The 22337-nt window shown below is 48.3% G+C and overlaps 1 protein-coding gene across 1 annotated transcript; it reads right to left on the minus strand.

Annotated features, from left to right (window-relative positions):
- Positions 1–7857: 7857 nt before the first annotated feature.
- LOC132571581 (zinc finger protein 665-like) lies at positions 7858–21232 on the minus strand. The gene is made up of 5 exons (XM_060238378.1): positions 21074–21232; positions 16738–16867; positions 15977–16170; positions 14746–14875; positions 7858–9659 (listed from the first exon to the last, which is right to left on the minus strand). Exons 1-5 carry the CDS (start codon positions 21230–21232, stop codon positions 7858–7860), a joined length of 2415 nt encoding a protein of 804 aa, XP_060094361.1.
- Between the last annotated feature and the right edge of the window lie 1105 nt (positions 21233–22337).

The following is a 22337-nucleotide window of genomic DNA, read 5'->3' on the forward strand; positions in this document are numbered from 1 at the left end:
CCATGTTAGATCAGGCCAATGGCCCATCCAGTCCAACACTCTGTGTCACACAGTGGCAACATTTTATATATATACACAGACACACACTGTGGCTAATAGCCACTGATGGACCTCTGCTCCATATTTTTATCTAAACCCCTCTTGAAGGTGGCTATACTTGTGGCCGCCACCACCTCCTGCGGCAGTGAATTCCACATGTTAATCACCCTTTGGGTGAAGAAGTACTTCCTTTTATCCGTTTTAACCTGTCTGCTCAGCAATTTCATCGAATGCCCACGAGTTCTTGTATTGTGAGAAAGGGAGAAAAGGACTTCTTTCTCTACTTTCTCCATCCCATGCATCATCTTGTAAACCTCTATCATGTCACCCCGCAGTCGACGTTTCTCCAAGCTAAAGAGTCCCAAGCCTTCCAACCTTTCTTCATAGGGTTGAAACGCTTGGGACTCTTTAGCTTGGAGAAATAGATTAGGATAGATAGATAGATAGATAGATAGATAGATAGATAGATAGATAGATAGATAGATAGATAGATAGATAGATAGATAGATAGATAGATAGATAGATAGATGGATGGATGGATGGATGGATGGATGGATGGATGGATGGATGGATGGATGGATGGATGGATGGATGGATGGATAGATAGATAGATAGATAGATAGATAGATAGATAGATAGATAGATAGATAGATAGATAGATAGATAGATAGATAGATAGATAGATAGATAGATAGATAGATAGATAGATAGATAGATAGATAGATAGATAGATGGATGGATGGATGGATGGATGGATGGATGGATGGATGGATGGATGCCAGTGCTCCGCAGTCCACAGAGAGAAAGAGGGCAGGTTGAGCCCGGAGTCCAGGCGCCCAAACGCAAGGAGGAAAGTGTCGCTTTCGGCCCCCAGGATTTGTGGCCGGACCTGCTGGGCTTGCAAAGAGGGAAGAAACCGACACAACTTGGACGGGGCGGTGAAAGAGATGCCTTTCGGGGGCTGCCGAAGCCCCACGGACACACTGAACCGCCCCCCCCCCCGCCTCCAGCTCGCTCCACTCCCGCCCTCTTTGCTCCCCTCCGACGGGGAGGGGGTCCCACCCCTTCAAGGGTGCCCTGTGCGCCCCCGCTTGATAACCAGTGGGGCAGGCAATGCAAACGCCAGAGCCTCCCGCGGTGGCCCCAAAACGCAGAGGGCAGGGTGCAGGCGGAGAGCCGCTGCCTCTGGAGGCTGGCTTTCCTCGGGGGGGGGGGGGAGGGACCCTTGCAAGCCGCAGCCAGCCCTTCCCCGCCCCCTCCGAGCTGCCCCTCTGCAGCCCCTCCGGGTGTGAATGTGAATCCTACCAGAGAATCCAGAGGGAGCTGGGCGCAACCACTTTTGGAGAGGTCGGGGTTGGGGGAGCCTCTAACGCCCGCTGGAAGATCCCACCTGCCCTTGTCCCCCCGGCCAGGGGGGGGGGGGAAGGAGGGGGGGGCAACGGCTCTGCAAGCACGTGACGGCGAGTCATGTGACGACAGGAGGCGGGGGGCAGAGTTCTGTGCTCCCCAGGTGGGGGGGCGCCCTGATGCAATTGCCTGGGGCGCACGGGAAGCGCCAGGGAGTGGTGGGGTTAGCCGGGCAGGGTTTGGGGGATTTGCATGGCGCTGGTAGTGGGGGGGGGAAGGGTCGGACTGTGAGCCTGCCTGTGCTGGGGACCCCCTCCCCACTTTCCTGAGCGCGCCCCCACCCCTCTAGGAAGTCCTGACCCCCCCCCCCCTTCCCACCTGCGCCTCTCTCCATGCTCCCAGGTGGGGAGCAAGAAAACACCTAGACGCAATAACCGTGCAGGGGCGGCCAACGGTAGCTCTCCAGATGTGTTTTTCTTTGCCTACAACTCCCATCAGCCCCAGCCAGCATGGCCAACGGCTGGGGCTGCTGGGAGTTGTAGGCAAAAAAAACACATCTGGAGAGCTACCGTTGGCCAAAACACCCCTTTGTTTCTGAGAATAATACGAAGCTTTATTGGATTTCAGCCGAAACAGAAGGTTTAATGGAGAGGCGAAACAACACCCGAAAGTCACACGGCAAAAAAGGAAAAAGAAAACTAGCTTAATTATAAGATGTTTCTCAACAGCTGCATCAGATGGCTGAAATCTTGTCCACGGCTTAGGCATTCTCTGCCTTGCTGTCCACTGCAGTAGGAAGAAGAAAAAATTGGATTTATATCCCGCCCTCCACTCCGAAGAGTCTCAGAGCAGCTCACAATCTCCTTTCCCTTCCTCCCCCACAACAGACACCCTGTGAGGTGGGTGGGGCTGGAGAGGGCTCTCACAGCAGCTGCCCATTCAAGGACAACCTCTGCTAGAGCTATGGCTGACCCAAGGCCATTCCAGCAGGTGCAAGTAAAGGAGTGAGGAATCAAACCCAGTTCTCCCAGATAAGAGTCCACACACTTAACCACTACACCAAACTGGCTCATAGCATCTCATAGCCAAGGCCTTCATTCCAACAGTATCCAACTTCGTCTACTCTCTCCTGACTATAACCTCAAATATAGGGGTTTTTTTTGGCCAAGAAGAATCAGATGATGCCATCAAATCAGGGCACATTCTTGCTAGAAGCTTCTAGAAAACTACCTCATCACCGCAATTCCTCCCCTCTCTTCCTACAGGCCACAGGTTCTCAGGAGAAGCTCGTTACCACACTTTCAGCTCTGGCCTTGAAGATGATAAGGGCTGTGCAGGCTGAGAGAACAATTAATAACTGCTGCAAGATGGAACAAGGCTATTACCATTCAATGATCCCTTGATGGGGGTCAGGGGTTCTTTGCCTTACCCTCCCCCCCTTGAAACTTGGAGGTTCAGGGCCCAAGAAAGGATCAAGGCGTTCATAACTAGGCAAAGCAACGGCAATTCTATATAATGCGATGGCTGCAAGTTTTTAGAACAGCATAAGGTAGAATTAGCAGAGCAACATGTATATATCTAATAGCCAACATGCCCCCTCTGTGCGGATATCTAAATCCACCCATCAGGGGCATGTGGAGGCTAAACAGATCTTTCTGCAAATTGGGGGCATTCCCCAGGTTTGCAGAAAAATCTGAAACTTTACAAAAAATCATTGGGGGGGGGGTCTAATTTTTTTTTTTTAAATATATGGTCTGTACATGCACAGACAACATTTACCACCTGGGGGGAGAGGGGGATTGCCTGGGAGACAGAAAGGGAAAGAGGGGGAATTGGCTTGGCGAAAAGAGAAAAGGAGATTTTACACAAATCCACATAAATAGGAAATTTATAAAATGGGGGATTTAAAACAAACAAACAAAACACCCGCAATTATGAAGGCAGAATGCCAGCAGGGGGTTGTGGGCTCTCCAGTGTATCGCACTCAGTGTAACTTGAATGACTATGTGCCAACTGGACAGAGGCCATGGGTGTGTGTAAGGAGTTCCTGAGGCCGAGGTGGATGACCTGGAGAAGCGGAGACAGTCAGTTAGGCACACAGATAAGACCCATGGGGACTTAAGACGTGTCCCGCTCTGAGAACAGCATACCTGTCTCTGTGAGGAAGCGGGAGGCTCAAGGTGAAACAAGGCACAGTGCTAATGAAAGGGGAAATCTTCCCTTCTACAAGTGTTGAACCATCCCCAGGCAGAGAGGGAAGGGGCCTGTCGGTAGTTGGTGATTCGATACAAATTTATTTATTTATTTATTTTATTTGTAATTTGTATCCCGCCCTTCCCACCAGGTGGCTCAGGGCGGCTTACAGCATATAAAATCTAACAAAGAAATATAAAAGTTTAAACATTCGTACAGTTTACATGATTAAAATTTAAACAGTTCATACGATTTACATAATTAAAATATTAAAACATACAGCAATCTTATAAAACTACACTTGATTTCAAATTTCAGTGCCGGCTAGTTGTAAGCCAGCCGGAAGATCCCGCAGGGCCCTTACCTCTTCCGGCAGCTGGTTTCACCAGGAAGGGGCCATTATGGAAAAGGCCCTATCCCTCGTAGATTTCAAACGGGCTTCCTTTGGCCCGGGGACAACAAGGAGATTTTGAGTTTCCGATCTCAGTACTCTCTGGGGAACATGTGGGGAGAGACGGTCCCTCAGGTAGGCAGGTCCTAGGCCATATAGGGCTTTAAAGGTAATGACCAGCACCTTGTACCGAACTCGATAAAGTATTGGCAGCCAAAGGCCTGCAGATGGATGAGCCTCATACGGACCACATTGTAGGTTGGTGGACAGTGCTAGGTAGGAGTCAGTGGTTGGGGTAGATGCTCACACCAGCTGTGTGATCTCGGGAGGGGAAATTTGGGCTGCTAAGCAGGAGACTCAAGGCCAGGAACTCCAAGGTAGCCTTCACTGACGCGTTGCCTGTTCCATCTGCAGGGAAGGGAAGACAGGCACAAATGTGGAGTTTCTCTGCATGAGGAGATGAGGGGGTGTCAAGAGGAACAGGAGAAGTTTGTTAGGCGCTGGGGTGCTTTCTGAAACAAGAGGGAGCTGTGTGAAAGATACGGCCTCCACTTGTCCTGAGAAATAATAAGGTCGCTGGTGCTGTTACGTATCTGTGATTTAGAAACCACAGTCAAGATGACTGCTCTTGCTACTGTAGTCAGTCTACAAGTCTTCAGCATTAGGGCTGAATCCGGTCAAATGTAAAAACAAGGCAGAAATTGCATACATTGCAAGTTTGGTAGGAAACAAAAAAAAAGATTGAAAAAACTGAGGTCGACATTAGCAGCAGAAACCTAAATTTCATCCACTGCTTCTCCCGGAATACTGGGTAAAGTTGGTAGAATACCGGGAAAGTTGGTAGAAACCATTATCAAAGACAGAATGAGTAGGCACGCTGATGAACACAAGTTATCGAGGAAGACTCAGCATGGGTTCTGCAAGGGAAGATCTTGCCTCCCTAACCTGTTACAGTTCTTTGAGGGGGTGAACAAACATGTGGCTAAAGGAGACCAGATAGATGTTGTTTACCTTGACTTCCAGAAAGCTTTTGATAAAGTTCCTCATGAAAGGCTCCTTAGAAAGCTCGAGAGTCATAGAGTAAAAGGACAGGTCCTCTTGTGGATCAAAAACTGGCTGAGTAATAGGAAGCAGAGAGTGAGTATAAATGGGCAGTCTTCGCAGTGGAAGATGGTAAACAGTGGGGTGCTGCAGGGCTCAATACTGGGTCCCATGCTCTTTAGCTTGTTCATTAATGATTTAGAGTTGGGAATAAGCAGTGAAGTGGCCAAGTTTGCAGATGACACTAAATGTTCAGGGTGGTGAGAACCAGAGAGGATTGTGAGGCACTCCAAAGGGATCTGTTGAGGCTGGGTGAGTGGGCGTCAACGTGGCAGATGAGGTTCAATGTGGCCAAGTGCAAAGTAATGCACATTGGGGCCAAGAATCCCAGCTACAAATACAAATTGATGGGGTGTGAACTGGCAGAGACTGACCAAGAGAGAGATGTTGGGGTCGTGGTAGATAACTCACTGAAAATGTCAAGACAGTGTGCGATTGCAATTAAAAAAGGCCAACGCCATGCTGGGAATTATTTGGAAGGGAACTGAAAACAAATCAGCCAGTATCATAATGCCCCTGTATAAATCGATGGTGCGGCCACATTTGGAGTACTGTGTACAATTCTGGTCACCACACCTCAAAAAAGATATTATAGCCTTGGAAAAAGTGCAGAAAAGGGCAAGTAGAAGGATTAAAGGGTTGGAACACTTTTCCAATGAAGAAAGGTTGAAACCAGGGCTTTTGAGCAGGAACGCAGTTCCGGCTGGCTTGGTGTCAGGGTGTGTGGCTTAATACGAAAATGTGTTCCTGCTGGGTTTTTTCAACAAAATGCTATGAACAAAACAGTGGTGACATCAGGGGGTGTGACCTAATATACAAATGAGTTCCTGCTGGGCTTTTTCTACAAAAAAAGCCCTGATTAAAACGCTTGGGCCTCTTTAGCTCGGAGAAACGTTGACTGCAGGGTGACATGATAGAGGTTTACAAGATTATGCATGGGATAGAGAAGGTGGACAAAGAAGTACTTTTCTCCCTTTCTCACAATACGAAAACTTGTGGGCATTCAATGAAATCGCTGAGCAGTCGGGTTAGAACGGATAAAAGGAAGTCCTTCTTCACCCAAAGGGTGATTAACATGTGGAATTCACTGCCACAGGAGGTGGCGGTGGCTACAGCTTCAAGAGGGGAATGGATAAACATATGGAGCAGAGGTCCATCAGTGGCTATTAACCACAGCTTACTGTTGAAACTCTATGTCTGGGGCAGTGATGTTCTGCATTCTGGTGCTTGGTGGGGTGGACACAGTGGAAGGACTTCTATCCCCACTGGTGGACCTCTTGATGGCACTTCGGGTTTTTTGGTCACTGTGTGACAGGCTGGGCCACTGGCCTGATCCAACATGGCTTCTATTATGTTCTTATGGAATGAGAAACTGAAGCTGCATATGTCAAAATTGGATCTCCCCTGTGGAGTAGCGGTAAGGATGGAGAAATAAACTATTTTCGTGACGTGGTAGTCCAACAGTGGGATACGTTTGGAGCCACTGAAAAGCGCTCCTCGAAAGTCACCATTTCCCCTGGAAGTCTCCCCTCTATGAGTCTTTTGATGTGCCATTCTGGGTAAACCACTTCCAGCGCTCCGTACGTTTATACGGCTACTGCCTTGTGAGAACCTTGTGATGTTTAGCTAGGGAGTGATTCAGCAAAAAGCACTTTCCACACTGAGCATTTAAACGGTTTCTCCTCAGCATGAATCTTTTGATGTGCAGGTAGCTATTCCGAGAGAAGCACTTTCCACACTCGAAGCATTTATATGGCTTCTCCCCAGTATGAACCTTTTGATGTGTTCTTGGGTGGCTATTCTGAGAAAGAGCACTTTCCACACTCCAAGCATCTGTATGGTTTATTCCTTGTGTGACCCTTTTGATGTGAAGTTAGGCTACAATTCCCTGAGAAGCATTTCCCACACTCCGAACATTTATATGGCTTCTCACCAGTATGGCTCTTTTGATTTGTAGTTAGTTGATCATTTTGGGAGGAGCACTTTCCACATTCCATTGGATGCAATGTTGGGCTATATCAACAGAAGTATAGTGTCCAGATCATGTGAAGTGATGGTGTCGCCTTACTCTGCTCTGGTAAGACCTCACCTGGAGTATTGTGATCAGTTTTGGGCACCACATTTTAAGAAGGATACAGACAAGCTGGAATGGGTCCAGAGGAGGGCGACGAAGATGGTGAGGGGTCTGGAGACCAAGTCCTATGAGGAAAGGTTGAAGGAGCTGGGGATGTTTAGCCTGGAGAGGAGGCGGCTGAGAGGTGATAGGATCACCATCTTCAAGTCCTTGAAGGGCTGTCCTATGGAGGATGGTGTGGAATTGTTTTCTGTGGCTCCGGAAGGTAGGACCAGAACCAATGGGTTGAAATTAAATCAAAAGAGTTTCCGGCTCAACATTAGGAAGAACTTCCCGACCCGTTAGAGCGATTCCTCAGTGGAACAGGCTTCCTCCTCGGGAGGTGGTGGGCTCTCCTTCCTTGGAGGTTTTTAAACAGAGGCTAGATGGCCATCTGACAGCGATGAGGATCCTGTGAATTTAGGGGGAGGTGTTTGTGAATTTCCTGCATTGTGCAGGGTGTTGGACTAGATGATTCTGGAGGTCCCTTCCATCTCTATGATACCAAGTAATTATATGGTTTTCCCCCAGTAAGAATCTTTTTATGTCCCTTTAAAGCGGAATTCTCAGAGAATCGCTTTCCATACTACAAGCATTCATTTGACTTCTCACCAGTATGAACTTTTTGATGCATCTTTAGGTAGTTATTGAGAGAGAAGCATTTTCCACACTCCTAGCATCTATATGGTTTATCCACTGTGTGAATCCTTTGATGGTTCATTAGATTACCACTCTGGGAGAAGCACTTTCCACACTCCAGGCATTTATATGGCTTTTCCCCAGTATGAATCTTTTGGTGTGTCCTTTGGTGGCTACTCTGAGAGAAGCACTTTCCACACTCCAAACATCTATATGGCTTCTCCCCAGTATGAACCTTGTGATGTGCAGTTAGGTGAGAATTCCGCGTGAAGCACTTTCCACACTCCAAGCATTTATATGGCTTCTCCCCAGTATGCACCTTTTGATGTTTCCTTAGGCGGTTATTGTGAGAGAAGCACTTTCCACACTCCAAGCATTTATATGGTTTCTCCTGTTTGTGAACCACTTGATGTGAAGTTAGGCTACAATTATGCGAGAAGCATTTCCCACACTCCAAGCATTTGTATGGCTTCTCCCCAGTATGAATCTTGAGATGTGCTTTTAGAGTATCATTCCGAGAGAAGCACTTTCCACACTCCAAGCATTTGTATGGCTTCTCCCCAGTATGAATCCTTTGATGGCTTTTTAGGCTGCAATTCTCAGAGAATCGCTTTCCGCACTCCAAGCATTCATATGGCTTCCTACCAGTATGAACTTTCTGATGCACCTTTAGGGGGTTCTTGAGAGAGAAGCACTTCCCACACTCCAAGCATCTATATGGTTTCTCCCCTGTGTGAACCCTTTGATGTTTAGTTAGATAATCTCTCTGAGAGAAGCACTTTCCACATTCCAAGCATTTATATGGCTTCTCCCCAGTATGAATCTTTTGATGTGTCCTTAGGTGGCTACTTTGAGAAAAACACTTTCCGCACTCCAAGCACTTATATGGTTTCTCTCCTGTGTGAACCTTTTGATGTGAAGTTAGGCTACAATTATGGGAGAAGCATTTCCCACACGTCAAGCATTTATATGGCTTCTCCCCAGTATGAATAATTTGGTGTCCTTTTAGGGTGTCATTGCGAGAGAAGCACTTTCCACACTCCAAGCATTTATATGGCTTTTCCCCAGTATGAACCTTTTGATGTGCAGTGAGCTTACTATTATTGGAGAAGTATTTTTCACACTCCAAGCATTTGAATGGCTTCTCCCCAGTGTGGATTTTTACATGATGAGTTAGGTTGGTATTCCAAGAAAAGCACTTTCCACACTCCAAGCATTTATAGGGCTTCTCCCCACTATGAACCTTTTGATGTGTCCTCTGGTTGCTCCTCTGAGAGAAGCATTTTCCACACTCCAAGCACTTATATGGTTTCTCCCCTGTGTGAACACTTTGATGTGTAGTTAGGTGGGCATTCATAGCAAAGCACTTTCCACACTCCAAGCATTTATATGGCTTCTCCCCAGTATGAACTTTTAAATGTGAAGTTAGGTTGCTCCTCCAAGAAAAGCACTTTCCACACTCTAAGCATCTATATGGCTTCTCCACAATAGGAATCTGTTGATGTGCAGTTAGGTTGCTATTCTTGGAGAACCCCTTTCCACATTCCAAATGTTTATATAGTTTCTCCCCTGTGTGAACTTTAGCACTGAATTTGCAGTCGAACCCTTTCTGGTTCATGGGATCATTGGACCTTCTCTTTCTCTTTCTTGTATCTTCTTTGGCTGAGGCCTCAAGCTTCTTTCTCCTTTGCTTCTGTTTTTGTTCCCTTTTCCTTCTGCAATGTCTCTTTGGTACCACTTGATCCTCAGATTTCGCTTCCGTCTGTAGATCATTGTCTTTTTCCACAACTCTCCATCCTGGTTCCTTCTCTCTCCCCTTCTCCCTCGCATCTGCAACTGCAACAGAGGGACCAAAATCATATTAAGAACATAACAATATAAGAGAAGCCATGTTGGATCAGGCCAATGGCCCCTCCAGTCCAACACTCTGTGTCACATAAGAACATAAGAGAAGCCCTGTTGGATCAGGCCAATGGCCCATCCAGTCCAACACTCTGTGTCACATAAGAACATAAGAGAAGCCCTGTTGGATCAGGCCAAGGGCCCCTCCAGTCCAACACTCTGTGTCACATAGGAACATAAGAGAAGCCCTGTTGGATCAGGCCAATAGCCCATCCAGTCCAACACTTTGTGTCACATAAGAATATAAGAGAAGCCCTGTTGGATCAGGCCAAGGGCCCATCCAGTCCAACACTCTGTGTCACATAAGAACATAAGAGAAGCCCTGTTGGATCAGGCCAAGGGCCCATCCAGTCCAACACTCTGTGTCACATAAGAACATAAGAGAAGCCATGCTGGATCAGGCCAGTGGCCCATCCAGTCCAACACTCTGTCACATAAGAACATAAGAGAAGCCATGTTGGATCAGGCCAATGGCCAATCCAGTCCAACACTCTGTGTCACACAGTGGCCAATATATTTATATAAATATACACACACACAAATACACACACACACACACTGTGGCTAATAGCCACTGATGCACCTCTGCTCCATATTTTTATCTAACCCCCTCTTGAAGCTGCCTATGCCTGTAGCCGCCACCACCTCCTGTGGCAGTGAATTCCACATGTTAATCACCCTTTGGGTGAAGAAGTACATCTTTTTATCCGTTTTAACCTGACTGCTCAGCAATTTCATTGAATGCCCCTGAGTTCTTGTATTGTGAGAAAGGGAGAAAAGTAGGTACTTCTTTCTCTACCTTCTCCATCCCATGCATAATCTTGTAAACCTCTATCATGTCACCCCGCAGTCGACGTTTCTCCAAGCGAAAGAGCCCCAAGAGTTTTAACTTTTCTTCATAGGGAAAGCATTCCAACCCTTTACTCATTCTAGTTGTCCTTTTCTGGACTTTTCCCAATGCTATAATATCCTTTCTGAGGTGCAGTGACCAGAATTGTACACAGTATTCCAAGGATCATAAGGTACAGATTCCAAATTTAAGGTACAGGCAGAGTAGTCAATGGTATTTTGTATCACGAGAACCAAGGGCTTGCTTGACAAGAGCACCTCAGCAATAATTAAACACACACCAGGATGACTTGAAAAAGAAGAAATGCGTGACCAATGGAAGGAGGAGGTAATTTCTTCCTTTTCTTACAGAAACTTGCTCCTGAGGTAACATTGTGGTTATTAAGTTTTCTGGTGTTTGGTTTGGGGACATATCAAACATATAAACAGGAAAAGAAATGTTTAAAAATATTGAAATGTATTGAAATATTTTGATTCAATATATTTTTTAAAAAAACATGGCATGCATATCCAGAGGTTGGAGACATAGACAGAGAAAGAGAGATCTTTCTACAAAAAATACACGGGGGGGTTTCAACACCCCAATAATACTAGAAGCCGTTACTGTCCCCTAAGAATACTAGAAGCCGTTACTGTCCCCTTCCGTGGCCCCTGCAAGGCCACCAAACAGTACTGTCTGCCTTCAAGCTCTGTTGTGGGGGAAGGAAGGGAAAGCTGATTGTAGGCCGCTCTGAGCCTGGTCTTGAAAGGGCAGTTGCTGTGAGAGCCCTACCAGCCCCACCCACCTCACAGGGTGTCTGTTGTGGGGGAGGAAGGGAAAGGAGATTGTGAGCCGCTCTGAGACTCTGTCCTTGAAAAGGCAGCTACTGTGAGAGCCCTCTCAGCCCCACGCAACTCACAGGGTGTCTGTTGTGGAGGAGGAAGGGAAAGGAGATTGTAGACCGCTCTGAGACTGTCCTTGTAAGGGCAGCTGCTGTGAGAGCCTCCTCAGGCCCACCCACCTCACAGGGTGTCTGTTGTGGGGGAGGAAGGGAAAGGAGATTGTAGGCCGCTCTGAGCCTGTCATTGAAAGGGCAGCTGCTGTGAGAGCCCTCTCAGCCCCACCCACCTCACAGGGTGTCTGTTGTGTGGGAGGAAGGGAAAGGAGATTGTAGGCCACTCTGAGACTCTGTCCTTGAAAGGGCAGCTGCTGTGAGAGCCCTCTCAGCCCCACCCACCTCACAGGGTGTGTGTTGTGGGGGAGGAAAGGAAAGGAGATTGTAGGCCGCTCTGAGCCTGTTCTTGAAAGGGCAGCTGCTGTGGGAGCCCTCTCAGCCCCACCCACCTCACAGGGTGTCTGTTGTGGGGGAGGAAAGGAAAGGAGATTGTAGGCCGCTCTGAGCCTTTGTCCTTGAAAGGGCAGCTGCTGGGAGAGCCCTCTCAGCCCCACCCACCTCACAGGGTGTCTGTTGTTGGGGAGGAAGGGAAAGGAGATTGTAGGCCGCTCTGAGACTGTCCTTGAAAGGGCAGCTGCTGGGAGAGCCCTCTCAGCCCCACCCACTTCACAGGGTGTCTGTTGTGGGGAAAGAAGGGAAAGGAGATTGTAGGCCGCTCTGAGCCTCTGTCCTTGAAAGGGCAGCTGCTGGGAGAGCCCTCTCAGCCCCACCCACCTCACAGGGTGTCTGTTGTTGGGGAGGAAGGGAAAGGAGATTGTAGGCCGCTCTGAGACTGTCCTTGAAAGGGCAGCTGCTGGGAGAGCCCTCTCAGCCCCACCCACTTCACAGGGTGTCTGTTGTGGGGAAGGAAGGGAAAGGAGATTGTAGGCCTCTGAGCCTCTGTCCTTGAAGGGGCAGCTTCTGGGAGAGTTCTCTCAGCCCCATCCATCTCACAGGGTGTCTGTTGTGGGAAAGGAAGGGAAAGGAGATTGTAGGCCACTCTGAGCCTCTCTCCTTGAAAGGGCAGCTGCTGGGAGAGCCCTCTCAGCCCCACCCATCTCACAGGGTGTCTGTTGTGGGGGAGGAAGGGAAAGGAGATTGTAGGCCGCTCTGAGCCTCTGTCCTTGAAAGGGCAGCTGCTGTGAGAGCCCTCTCAGCCCCACCCACCTCACAGGGTGTCTGTTGTGGGGGAGGAAGGGAAAGGAGATTGTAGGCCGCTCTGAGCCTGTCTTTGAAAGGGCAGCTGCTGTGAGAGCCCTCTCAGCCCCACCCACCTCACAGGGTGTCTGTTGTGGGGGAGGAAGGGAAAGGAGATTGTAGGCCGCTCTGAGCCTGTCTTTGAAAGGGCAGCTGCTGTGAGAGCCCTCTCAGCCCCACCCACCTCACAGGGTGTCTGTTGTGGGGGAGGAAGGGAAAGGAGATTGTGGGCCACTCTGAGCCTCCGTCCTTGAAAGGGCAGCTGCTGGGAGAGCCCTCTCAGCCCCACCCACCTCACAGGGTGTCTGTTGTGGGGGAGGAAGGGAAAGGAGATTGTGAGCTGCTCTGAGACTCTTCGAAGTGGAGGGCGTTTCATCATCATCTTCTTCAGATAGCCCAGCCGCAGCATCCCTTGCCTGGTTTATAATCCCCCACCCATCCCCTTCCCCATGGTCAACTTTCGCGTTCTCCTCCGCCAAAATTTTGCCTACATCATTTCCATCAAGTGCAGCCCATTCCCCTCCAAGGGGAGGGGCCTCAGGAGGCCCACAGGAAGCGGCCCCCCCTGTGCCCTACAAATGCAGAGTATCCTTCGTGAACTCCTTTTTCAAATGCTGGTTGACTGAACGATGGGCTTTAGAGATGCAGCTGAGAAACTCTGCTGTTGAGTGAGGACCCCTTTGCCGGCCTAGTCGAATCAGTGGTGCCTTTCCTCACCTCCTCCCAGGCCTGTAGCTATGGGGGGCGGTGGGGAGGGAGGGGTGGCCACTCCACTCAAGCCCCCCTTCCACTTGTATGGCCCCTCCTTGCCCCACCGCTCTCGCTGCCACTTCTCTCCCAACACTCTTGCTTCCCCTGTTTTTGCCTCCCCTGCTCTCCCCACCACCCGTTTTTGCCAGTCCTGCTCTCCCCGGCGCTGGTTTTTGCTTCCCCTAGATCTCCCTGCTGCTCTCGCCGCCCCGTTTCTGCCTTCCCCGCTCTCTCTGTGGCTGTTGTCGCCACCCCCCACTCTCGCCTCCCCATTTTCTCCTCCCCTGCTGCTCTCGCCGCCCCGTTTTTGCCTCCCCTGCTCTCCCCGTTGCAGGAGAGCCAGTTTGGTGTAGTGGTTAAGTGTGCGGACTCTTATCTGGGAGAACCGGGCTTGATTCCCCACTCCTCCGCTTGCACCTGCTGGAATGGCCTTGGGTCAGCCAGAGCTCTGGCAGAGGTTGTCCTTGAAAGGGCAACTGCTGTGAGAGCCCTCTCCAGCCCCACCCACCTCACAGGGTGTCTGTTGTGGGAGAGGAAGGTAAAGGAGATTATGAGCCGCTCTGAGACTCTTCGGAGTGGAGGGCGGGATATAAATCCAATATCTTCCTCTACCTCACAGGGTGTCTGTTGTGGGGGAGGATGGGAAAGGAGATTGTGAGCCGCTCTGAGACTCTTCGGAGTGGAGGGTGGGATATAAATCCAATATCTTCATCTACCTCACAGGGTGTCTGTTGTGGGGGAGGAAGGGAAGGGGGATTGTGAGCCGCTCTGAGACTCTTTGGAGTGGAGGGCGGGATATAAATCCAATATCTTCATCTACCTCACAGGGTGTCTGTTGTGGGGGAGGAAGGGAAAGGAGATTGTGAGCCGCTCTGAGACTCTTCGGAGTGGAGGGCGGGATATAAATCCATTATCTTTTTAAAGCGTGTGATGTCATTTTGGGCCCCAAGGCCCTTCCATCTAATTTTTTTTCCCTTGGGCCCCCCTCCCCCCCCACCTAAACATTTCTGGCTACGGACCTGCCTCCTCTCACTTACTCTAAGCAAGAGAGCCACTCTGCATCAAAAGAGAAGGGCTGAAGAAGGGGAAAAAAAGGAGCCAGAAGGATTTCCTAGCAGGAATCTAACCGGATACTGTCCTTGCGTCTCCTGACCGGAGCCTGCTTCATCAATAGGTTTCTTTTTACAGCATGAAAATATTTTATGCTTTCTTTTTCAGGCACTACAAGATCCCGGAGTGAGCTGCTCCGTTCTTCCTTCAACCACAAATGAAGGCGGGCCCCAGAATTAAGGAAAGGAAAAGATCCTTACCCAGAGAGGCCACAGTCTCAAAAGTTTCCTCTATAACATCCCAGTAGAGTTTTCTTTGGCCTGGACAGAGCAGGGCCCACTCCTCCTCTGTGAAGAACATGAAGACTCCCTCAAAGGACACCGGAGATCTCTGAAAGAAAAAAAACATGGTCCAGTCGATCACCTGTTCCTCACCCTGATCACTCAGCAAAGAAAGACGCATCCTACCGCCCAGTCAACTGATTGAGGAATGCAATGCATCAAACCAAAGGGAAGGAAATTAGCATGACTTTCTTGCAGCAGGAAAAATTCATCCTCATCCCTGGGCCAGATGTGGATTTGACGAGACATCAGCCCAGTGGGCAAGAGAGAGAGACAAACGCTTGCCCTTTGCTCTGCTTTATTCTGCTAAATATCAAATCGCTCAGAGCCTATGTCTAACAGTGCACAGATTAGGAAATAATCGAGAAACCCAGAAAGAAACAGGAACAGTATTTGAGAAAGGATTTCTGCTTTAAATATGTTTGTCTGCAGAGACATAAAGAGGGCAGCTTGGGGGACGAATTGGGCCCCCGAGCAACTGGCTGTCGTCTGCGTCCTTCTCCCTTTCTCTTGCTTCCTTCAGCATAACAGCTTGCTTTGCAAGGCTTGCTGAGTCGCACAGGAGCTACAGAGCAAAGCCTCTATTTTCTCCATTGGCTGAGGCTCCTCCCTTGGGGAGGAAGGGGGCGGAGGAACAGCTTGCTTTGCCAGGCTCTCTCAATTGCACAGCAGAGCTACTGAGCCAAGCCTCTCTTCCTTCTATTGGCTGAGGAGCCTCCCCCTCCAAGTCCCACGGGTAAGGAAGGAAAGAGCCAGAGCTTCCTTTGCCAGGTTCCCTGGATTGCACGGGAGAGCTACAAAGAAAGCACCTTTAAGACCAATGAGTGCTAATGTTTTAAGCATGTTTTATTTTAAGCCTTTAAAAAACCTTTGTGTTTGTGTGTGTCCTCTACAAAGTTTGTATCTCTGCTTCCTGGCATTGTATCTTAAGACACCCACAGCCTGGCCCAACAAGATCTCATTTATGGCAGATCCAGCCCTCATAACAGAAGAGTTTGACACCCTCCTGTAAAGGCTGCATCCAGATGTGTAAACATACACTGTCTTAATTAAAGTCAAGGCGGCTTTCCTTCTGTTTTCCCCTTAACGAACCAAATGCCAGTTGACCCCAGGCTGTGTAATCCTTGGCCAAGAGGAGTCCTAAACTCACCTTTGCTGCAGACAAACACAGGCCAAATTCTCCCTCCAGCCAGGGGAAACACAAAAGAAGGGAGGCTCCAGGGAATGGCGTATTCCATACACTTCTGTCTCCATCTTGAGTTTCAGCTGTGCCCTGGACACCTAGAAAAGGCAGGGTGGATCTTCTCTCTGCTACTCGCAAGTCCTTCTGGGAAATGTAGTCTCCTGCAACAGCAGCACCCAAACAGAATTTCAGAAGAAAAAGAAGATATTGGATTTATATCTTGCCCTGTACTCTGAATCGCAGCGCCTCAGAGCGGTCACAGTCTCCTTTACCTCCCCCTCCCCGCCCACACAACAGACACCCTGTGAGGTAGGTGGGGCTGAGAGAGCTCTCCCAGAAGCTGCCCTTTCCAGGACAACTCCTACGAGAGCCATGGCTGACCCAAGGCCATTCCAGGAGGTGTAAGTGAAGGAGCGGCAAATCAAACCCGGTTCACCCAGATAAGAGTCCATGCACTTAGCCACTATACCAAACTGGTATTTTGAAATGTAGAAAAAAGGTTTCGTTGCTCCTTTGTTGGGACAGCTTTCTGTGTGTATAAATAAATCCCTCTTCTTGTTTTTATCAGACCCCTGATTCTGTGATCTCTGTCCCCTTCAGGCTCATTAGAAAACTGACTTCACGGCAGTGACCCAAAAGCTTTACGCTTCTACCATAAGAAAGAAAACAGGGTGGAACAGCAGGAGAGTCAAAGGAAGATGGCAATAAAAAAGGGGAAAGATCCTTACTCAGAGAGGCCACGGTCTCGTAATTTTCTTCCATCACTTCCCAGAAGAGTTTTCTTCGGCCTGCATCCAGCAGGGCCCATTCCTCTTCTGTGAAGAACATGGCTGCCTCCTCAAAGGACACGGGGGGTTTCTGAAAGAGGAAAATATAAGAACATAAGAGAAGCCCTGTTGGATCAAGCCAATGGCCCATCCAGTCCAACACTCTGTATCGCATAAGAACATAAGAGAAGCCCTGTTGGATCAGGCCAATGGCCCATCCAGTCCAACACTCTGTGTCGCATAAGAACATAAGAGAAGCCATGTTGGATCAGGCCAATGGCCCATCCAGTCCAAAACTATGTGTCACACAGTGGCCAATATATGTGTGTGTATACATACACACACAAACATATATATATACTGTGGCTAATAGCTACAGATGGATCTCTGCTCCATATTTTTATCCAATCCCCTCTTAAAGCTGGCTATGCTTGCAGCCGCCACCAGCTCCTGTGGCAGTGAATTCCACATGTTAATCACCCTTTGGGTGAAGAAGGACTTCCTTTTATCCGTTTTAATTTGACTGCTCAGCAATTTCATCGAATGCCCACGAGTTCTTGTATTGTGAGAAAGGGAGAAAAGGACTTCTTTCTCTATTTTCTCCATCCCATGCATAATCTTGTCAACCTCTCTCATGTCACTCCGCAGTCGACGGCTCTCCAAGCTAAAGAGTCCCAACCCTGTTAACCTTTTGTTCATGGGGAAAGTGTTCCAAACCTTTAATCATTCTAGTTGCCCGTTTCTGCACTTTCCCCAGTGGTATAATATCCTTTTTGAGGTGCGGTGACCACAATTGTACACAGTATATGGCCCACTAGATCATCTGCTCCCATCCCCGAGCTCGCAAGAAGAAAAGAAAGCATCTCGTTGTCCACTCAGTTGATTAAAAAATGCAAGACACAAACAAAAGATGGCAAGAAAAACTGCATTAGAGTTGGGGGGTTTTAAGCCTCCAACACTTACAATATACAAATTCAGGAAACTGCACAAACTGGGGCTTCTCTTGATTGAATCCAATTAAATTGGAGGGGGCGGGGAGGAATTGATTGTAATAAGACAATCTGCTAAACTAACTTGCATGCTGAACCCCAGAAATACACCAGCATTGTTTTTCTAGAAGAGGTTTCTGCTTTAAGCATTTTTTCCCCCCTGCAGCGGCTTTCTGTGTTACTCAAATGGTCTACCAACCAACCCTCCCCCCCCCCCCCCCCGGATTGTAGATTATTTATCTACGGTCAGAGGAAAGCTTGGAGCCTCGTTTCATGAGTGCCTCTTCTCATGTGTTAAGGTGGGGGGGAGCTTTGGGTAGGCCTCTAATCTGCTGTAACCTTTGAGGGTCCTGTTTTGCCTAGTTCGCTGTTCTCTCACGGTCTTATCACCCTGCAAGCCCTGGGACTAGCTGCCAGGAATCTCCAAGGCCGAATTATCTAATTCACAGAGACACTGGAAGTCTGGTATGAATGGATCATCAGCTGAAAAGGGGGAAGGGAACGCCTGGAGGGAAAAGAGGTGATGGTAGGTTTTGGCGCTTGGGCTTTTGAATCATGTAACAGATGGGACTCTGAGCAGGGGTCATTTTGTAGAAAAAGAGGTTCCGGAGCTCATTAGCACAACTCGTTAGCAAGCCACACACCCCTGGCATCACCAGAAGGTGTACTAAATTATTTCAGCTTTGCATCTACCTTGAAGTATAACTGACGTAATAAAACCTTACTCCCATCATACTTTCTACACATTACGTTCTCCTGTGTAGAAGAGCCCCGTGGCGCAGGGTGTTAAATCTGCAGTATGCAGTCCTAAGCTCTGCTAGTATCATAATGCTCCTGTATAAATCGATGGTGCGGTCTGATTTGGAATACTGTGTACAATTCTGGTCACCGCACCTCAAAAAGGATATTATAGCATTGGAAAATGTGCAGAAAAGGGCAACTGGAATGATTACAGGTTTGGAACACTTTCCCTATGAAGAAAGGTTAAAACGCTTGGGGCTCTTTAGCGTGGAGAACCGTCGACTGTGGGGTGACATGATAGAGGTTTACAAGATAATGCATGGGATGGAGAAAGTAGAGAAAGAAGTCCTTTTCCTTTCTCACAATACAAGAACTCGTGGGCATTCGATGAAATTGCTGAGCAGACAGGTTAAAACGGATAAAAGGAAGTACTTCTTCACCCAAAGGGTGATTAACATGTGGAATTCACTGCCACAGGAGGTGGTGGCGGCCACAAGTATAGCCACCTTCAAGAAGGGTTTAGATAAAAATATGGAGCAGAGGTCCATCAGTGGCTATTAGCCACAGAGTGTGTTTGTATATATATATGTATATATATATAGGCCACTGTGTGACACAGAGTGTTGGACTGGATGGGCCATTGGCCTGATCCAACATGGCTTCTCTTATGTTCTTATGCTCAAAACCTGAGTTTAATCCCCGGCGGAAGCTTGGTTTTCAGGTAGTCGGCTCAAGGTTCTCAGCCTTCCATCCTTCAAGGTCGGTAAAATGAGTACCCAGCTTGCTGGGGGGAAAGTGTAGAAGACTGGGGAAGGCAATGGCAAACCACCCTGTAAAAAGTATGCCCTGAAAACGGTGTGAAAGCAATGTCACCCCAGAGTCGGAAACAACCGGTGCTTGCACAGGGGACTACCTTTACCTTTTTGCTTCTCGTATGGGGCCACCAACATTCCCTCTGTGCTGCAGAGTCTCGTGAGCAAAAATTCTACTTTGTGAGCTACCGGCATGAAAGCGGTGAGCTCCTGCATCAATTAGTGTGCTCTGGGGCCATTTTTCCTGAGCGAAGACAAAAAGGTGTGAGCTGGAGGCTAAAAGTGTGTGAGCTCGCTCACGCTAACTCAGCTGAGAGGAAACACTGGTGGTTCAGTGGCTCAAGGTTCTCAGCCTTCCATCCTTCAAGGTCGGTAAAATGAGTCCCCAGCTTGCTGGGGGGAAAGTATAGAAGACTGGGGAAGGCAATGGCAAACCACCCTGTAAAAAGTATGCCCTGGAAAAGTATGCCCTAAAAAAGATCTCCACAAGTCAGCTATATATGTTTTAGTTATTTCCCCATTTTTTTGTGTGGGGGAAAATATTAGAAAGACTCCTCCCTCATAAGAACATAAGAACATAAGAGAAGCCATGTTAGATCAGGCCAATGGCCCATCCAGTCCAACATTCTGTGTCACACAGCGGCCAAATATATATATATATATATATACACACACACACTGTGGCTAATAGCCACTGATGGACCTCTGCTCCATATTTTTATCTAACCCCTTCTTGAAGGTGGCTATGCTTGTGGACGCCACCACCTCCTGTGGCAGTGAATTCCACATGTTAATCACCCTTTGGGTGAAGAAGTACTTCCTTTTATCCGTTTTAACCTGTCTGCTCAGCAATTTCATCGAAATTCTTGTATTGTGAGAAAGGGAGAAAAGTACTTCTTGTATTGTGAGAAAGGGAGAAAAGTACTTCTTTCTCTACTTTCTCCATCCCATGCATTATCTTGTAAACTTCTATCATGTCACCCCTCAGTCAACGTTTCTCCAAGCTAAAGAGCCCTAAGCGTTTCAACCTTTCTTCATAGGGAAGGTGTTCCAGCCCTTTAATCATTTTAGTTGCCCTTTTCTGAACTTTCTCCAATGCTATAATATCCTTTTTGAGGTGCGGCGACCAGAACTGCACACAGTACACCAAATGAGACCGCACCATCGATTTATACAGGGGCATTATGATACTGGCTGATTTGTTTTCAATTCCCTTCCTAATAATTCCCAGCATGGCGTTGGCCTTTTTTATTGCAAACGCACACTGTCTTGACATTTTCAGTGAATTATCTACCATGACCCCAAGATCTCTCTCTTGGTCTGTGTCTGCCAGTTCACACCCCATCAACTTGTATTTGTAGCTGGGATTCTTGGCCCCAATGTGCATTACTTTGCACTTGGCCACATTGAACCGCATCTGCCACGTTGACGCCCACTCACCCAGCCTCAACAGATCCCTTTGGAGTTCCTCACAATCCTCTCTGGTTCTCACCACCCTGAACAATTTAGTGTCATCCGCAAATTTGGCCACTTCACTGCTCACTCCCAACTCTAAATCATTTATGAACAAGTTAAAGAGGATGGGACCCAGTACCGAGCCCTGCGGCACCCCACTGCTTACCGTCCTCCACTGCGAAGACTGCCCATTTATACTCACTCTCTGCTTCCTATTACTCAGCCAGTTTTTGATCCACAAGAGGACCCTTCCCTCCCCTACTCTTCCCCCAAACCGATTTGAAGAAATACTGGGCTCACCTGTCCTGCAAAGGTGCACAAGCCAAATTCATCTTCCAGCCAGGGGGAAGGAGGAAGGGCAGAGGCGCTGCAGGACTCCATGAGCCCGCCACTCTCCACTCCAGATCTACTTTGCTTCTTCCCAATTTCGACCACTGAAAAGGGCGTGCTGGGCTTCATCGGTGCTTACAAGGCCTTCTGGGGAATGTAGTTTCCCCGCACCCGCCAGCCCCAGGGGGAAGAAGAATCCCAGAGAGTTGGAAAAAGCGGTGCAGGCTATCTAGTCCAATCCCCTGCTCACTGCAGGAACAGCCTACAGCATCTCTCACAAGTACAGGGCAGGCCTGCAGCCAGAATACTTTTTGTGGGGTGGGGGTGTCAAATGAGTACAGGGGTGCGTAAGGACCATGTTGGATCAGGCCGATGGCCCATCCAGTCCAACATTCTGTGTCGCACAGTGGCCACAAAAAACCAGGTGCCATCAGGAGGTCCACCAGTGGGGACAGGACACTGTAAGCCCTCCCACTGCTGCTCCCCCCACTCCAAACACCAAGACTACAGAGCATCACTGCCCCAGACAGAGAGTTCCAACAATACCCTATGGCTAATAGCCACTGATGGACCTCTGCTCCATAGGTTTATCCAGTCCCTCTCGAAGCTGGCTATGCTTGTAGCTGCCACCACCTCCTGCAGCAGTAAGTTCCACGTGTTAATCACCCTTTGGGTGAAGAAGGACTTCCTTTTATCCGTTCTTACCCGACTGCTCAGCAATTTCATTGAATGCCCACGAGTTCTTGTATTGTGAGAAAGGGAGGAAAGGACTTCTTTCTCTTCCTTCTCAATTCCATGCATAATCTTGGGGTAAGCACTTCATTATTTACCTCATTATTTATGCACTTCTTCACCCAAAGGGTGATTAACATGTGGAATTCACTGCCACAGGAGGTGGTGGCGGCTACAAGCATAGCCAGCTTCAAGAGGGGGTTGGATAAAAATATGGAGCAGAGGTCCATCAGTGGCTATTAGCCACAGTGTGTGCATATATGTGTGTATATATAATATATAATTTTTTTGGCCACTGTGTGACACAGAGTGTTGGACTGGATGGGCCATTGGCCTAATCCAACATGGCTTCTCTTATGTTCTTAATTGCTTTATGAAGTATTTATACTTTATTAGTTACTTATTGTTTTTCTAGTTGAGACTCAGGGTTCGATTACATAGCATGAAACAATGTAATCCAATAGCATGAGAGGCATAAAAAGGAATGCAATAAGACTTGGTT

The sequence above is a fragment of the Heteronotia binoei genome, chromosome 5 (genome assembly GCF_032191835.1).
Source record: "Heteronotia binoei isolate CCM8104 ecotype False Entrance Well chromosome 5, APGP_CSIRO_Hbin_v1, whole genome shotgun sequence".
NCBI lineage: Eukaryota > Metazoa > Chordata > Lepidosauria > Squamata > Gekkonidae > Heteronotia > Heteronotia binoei.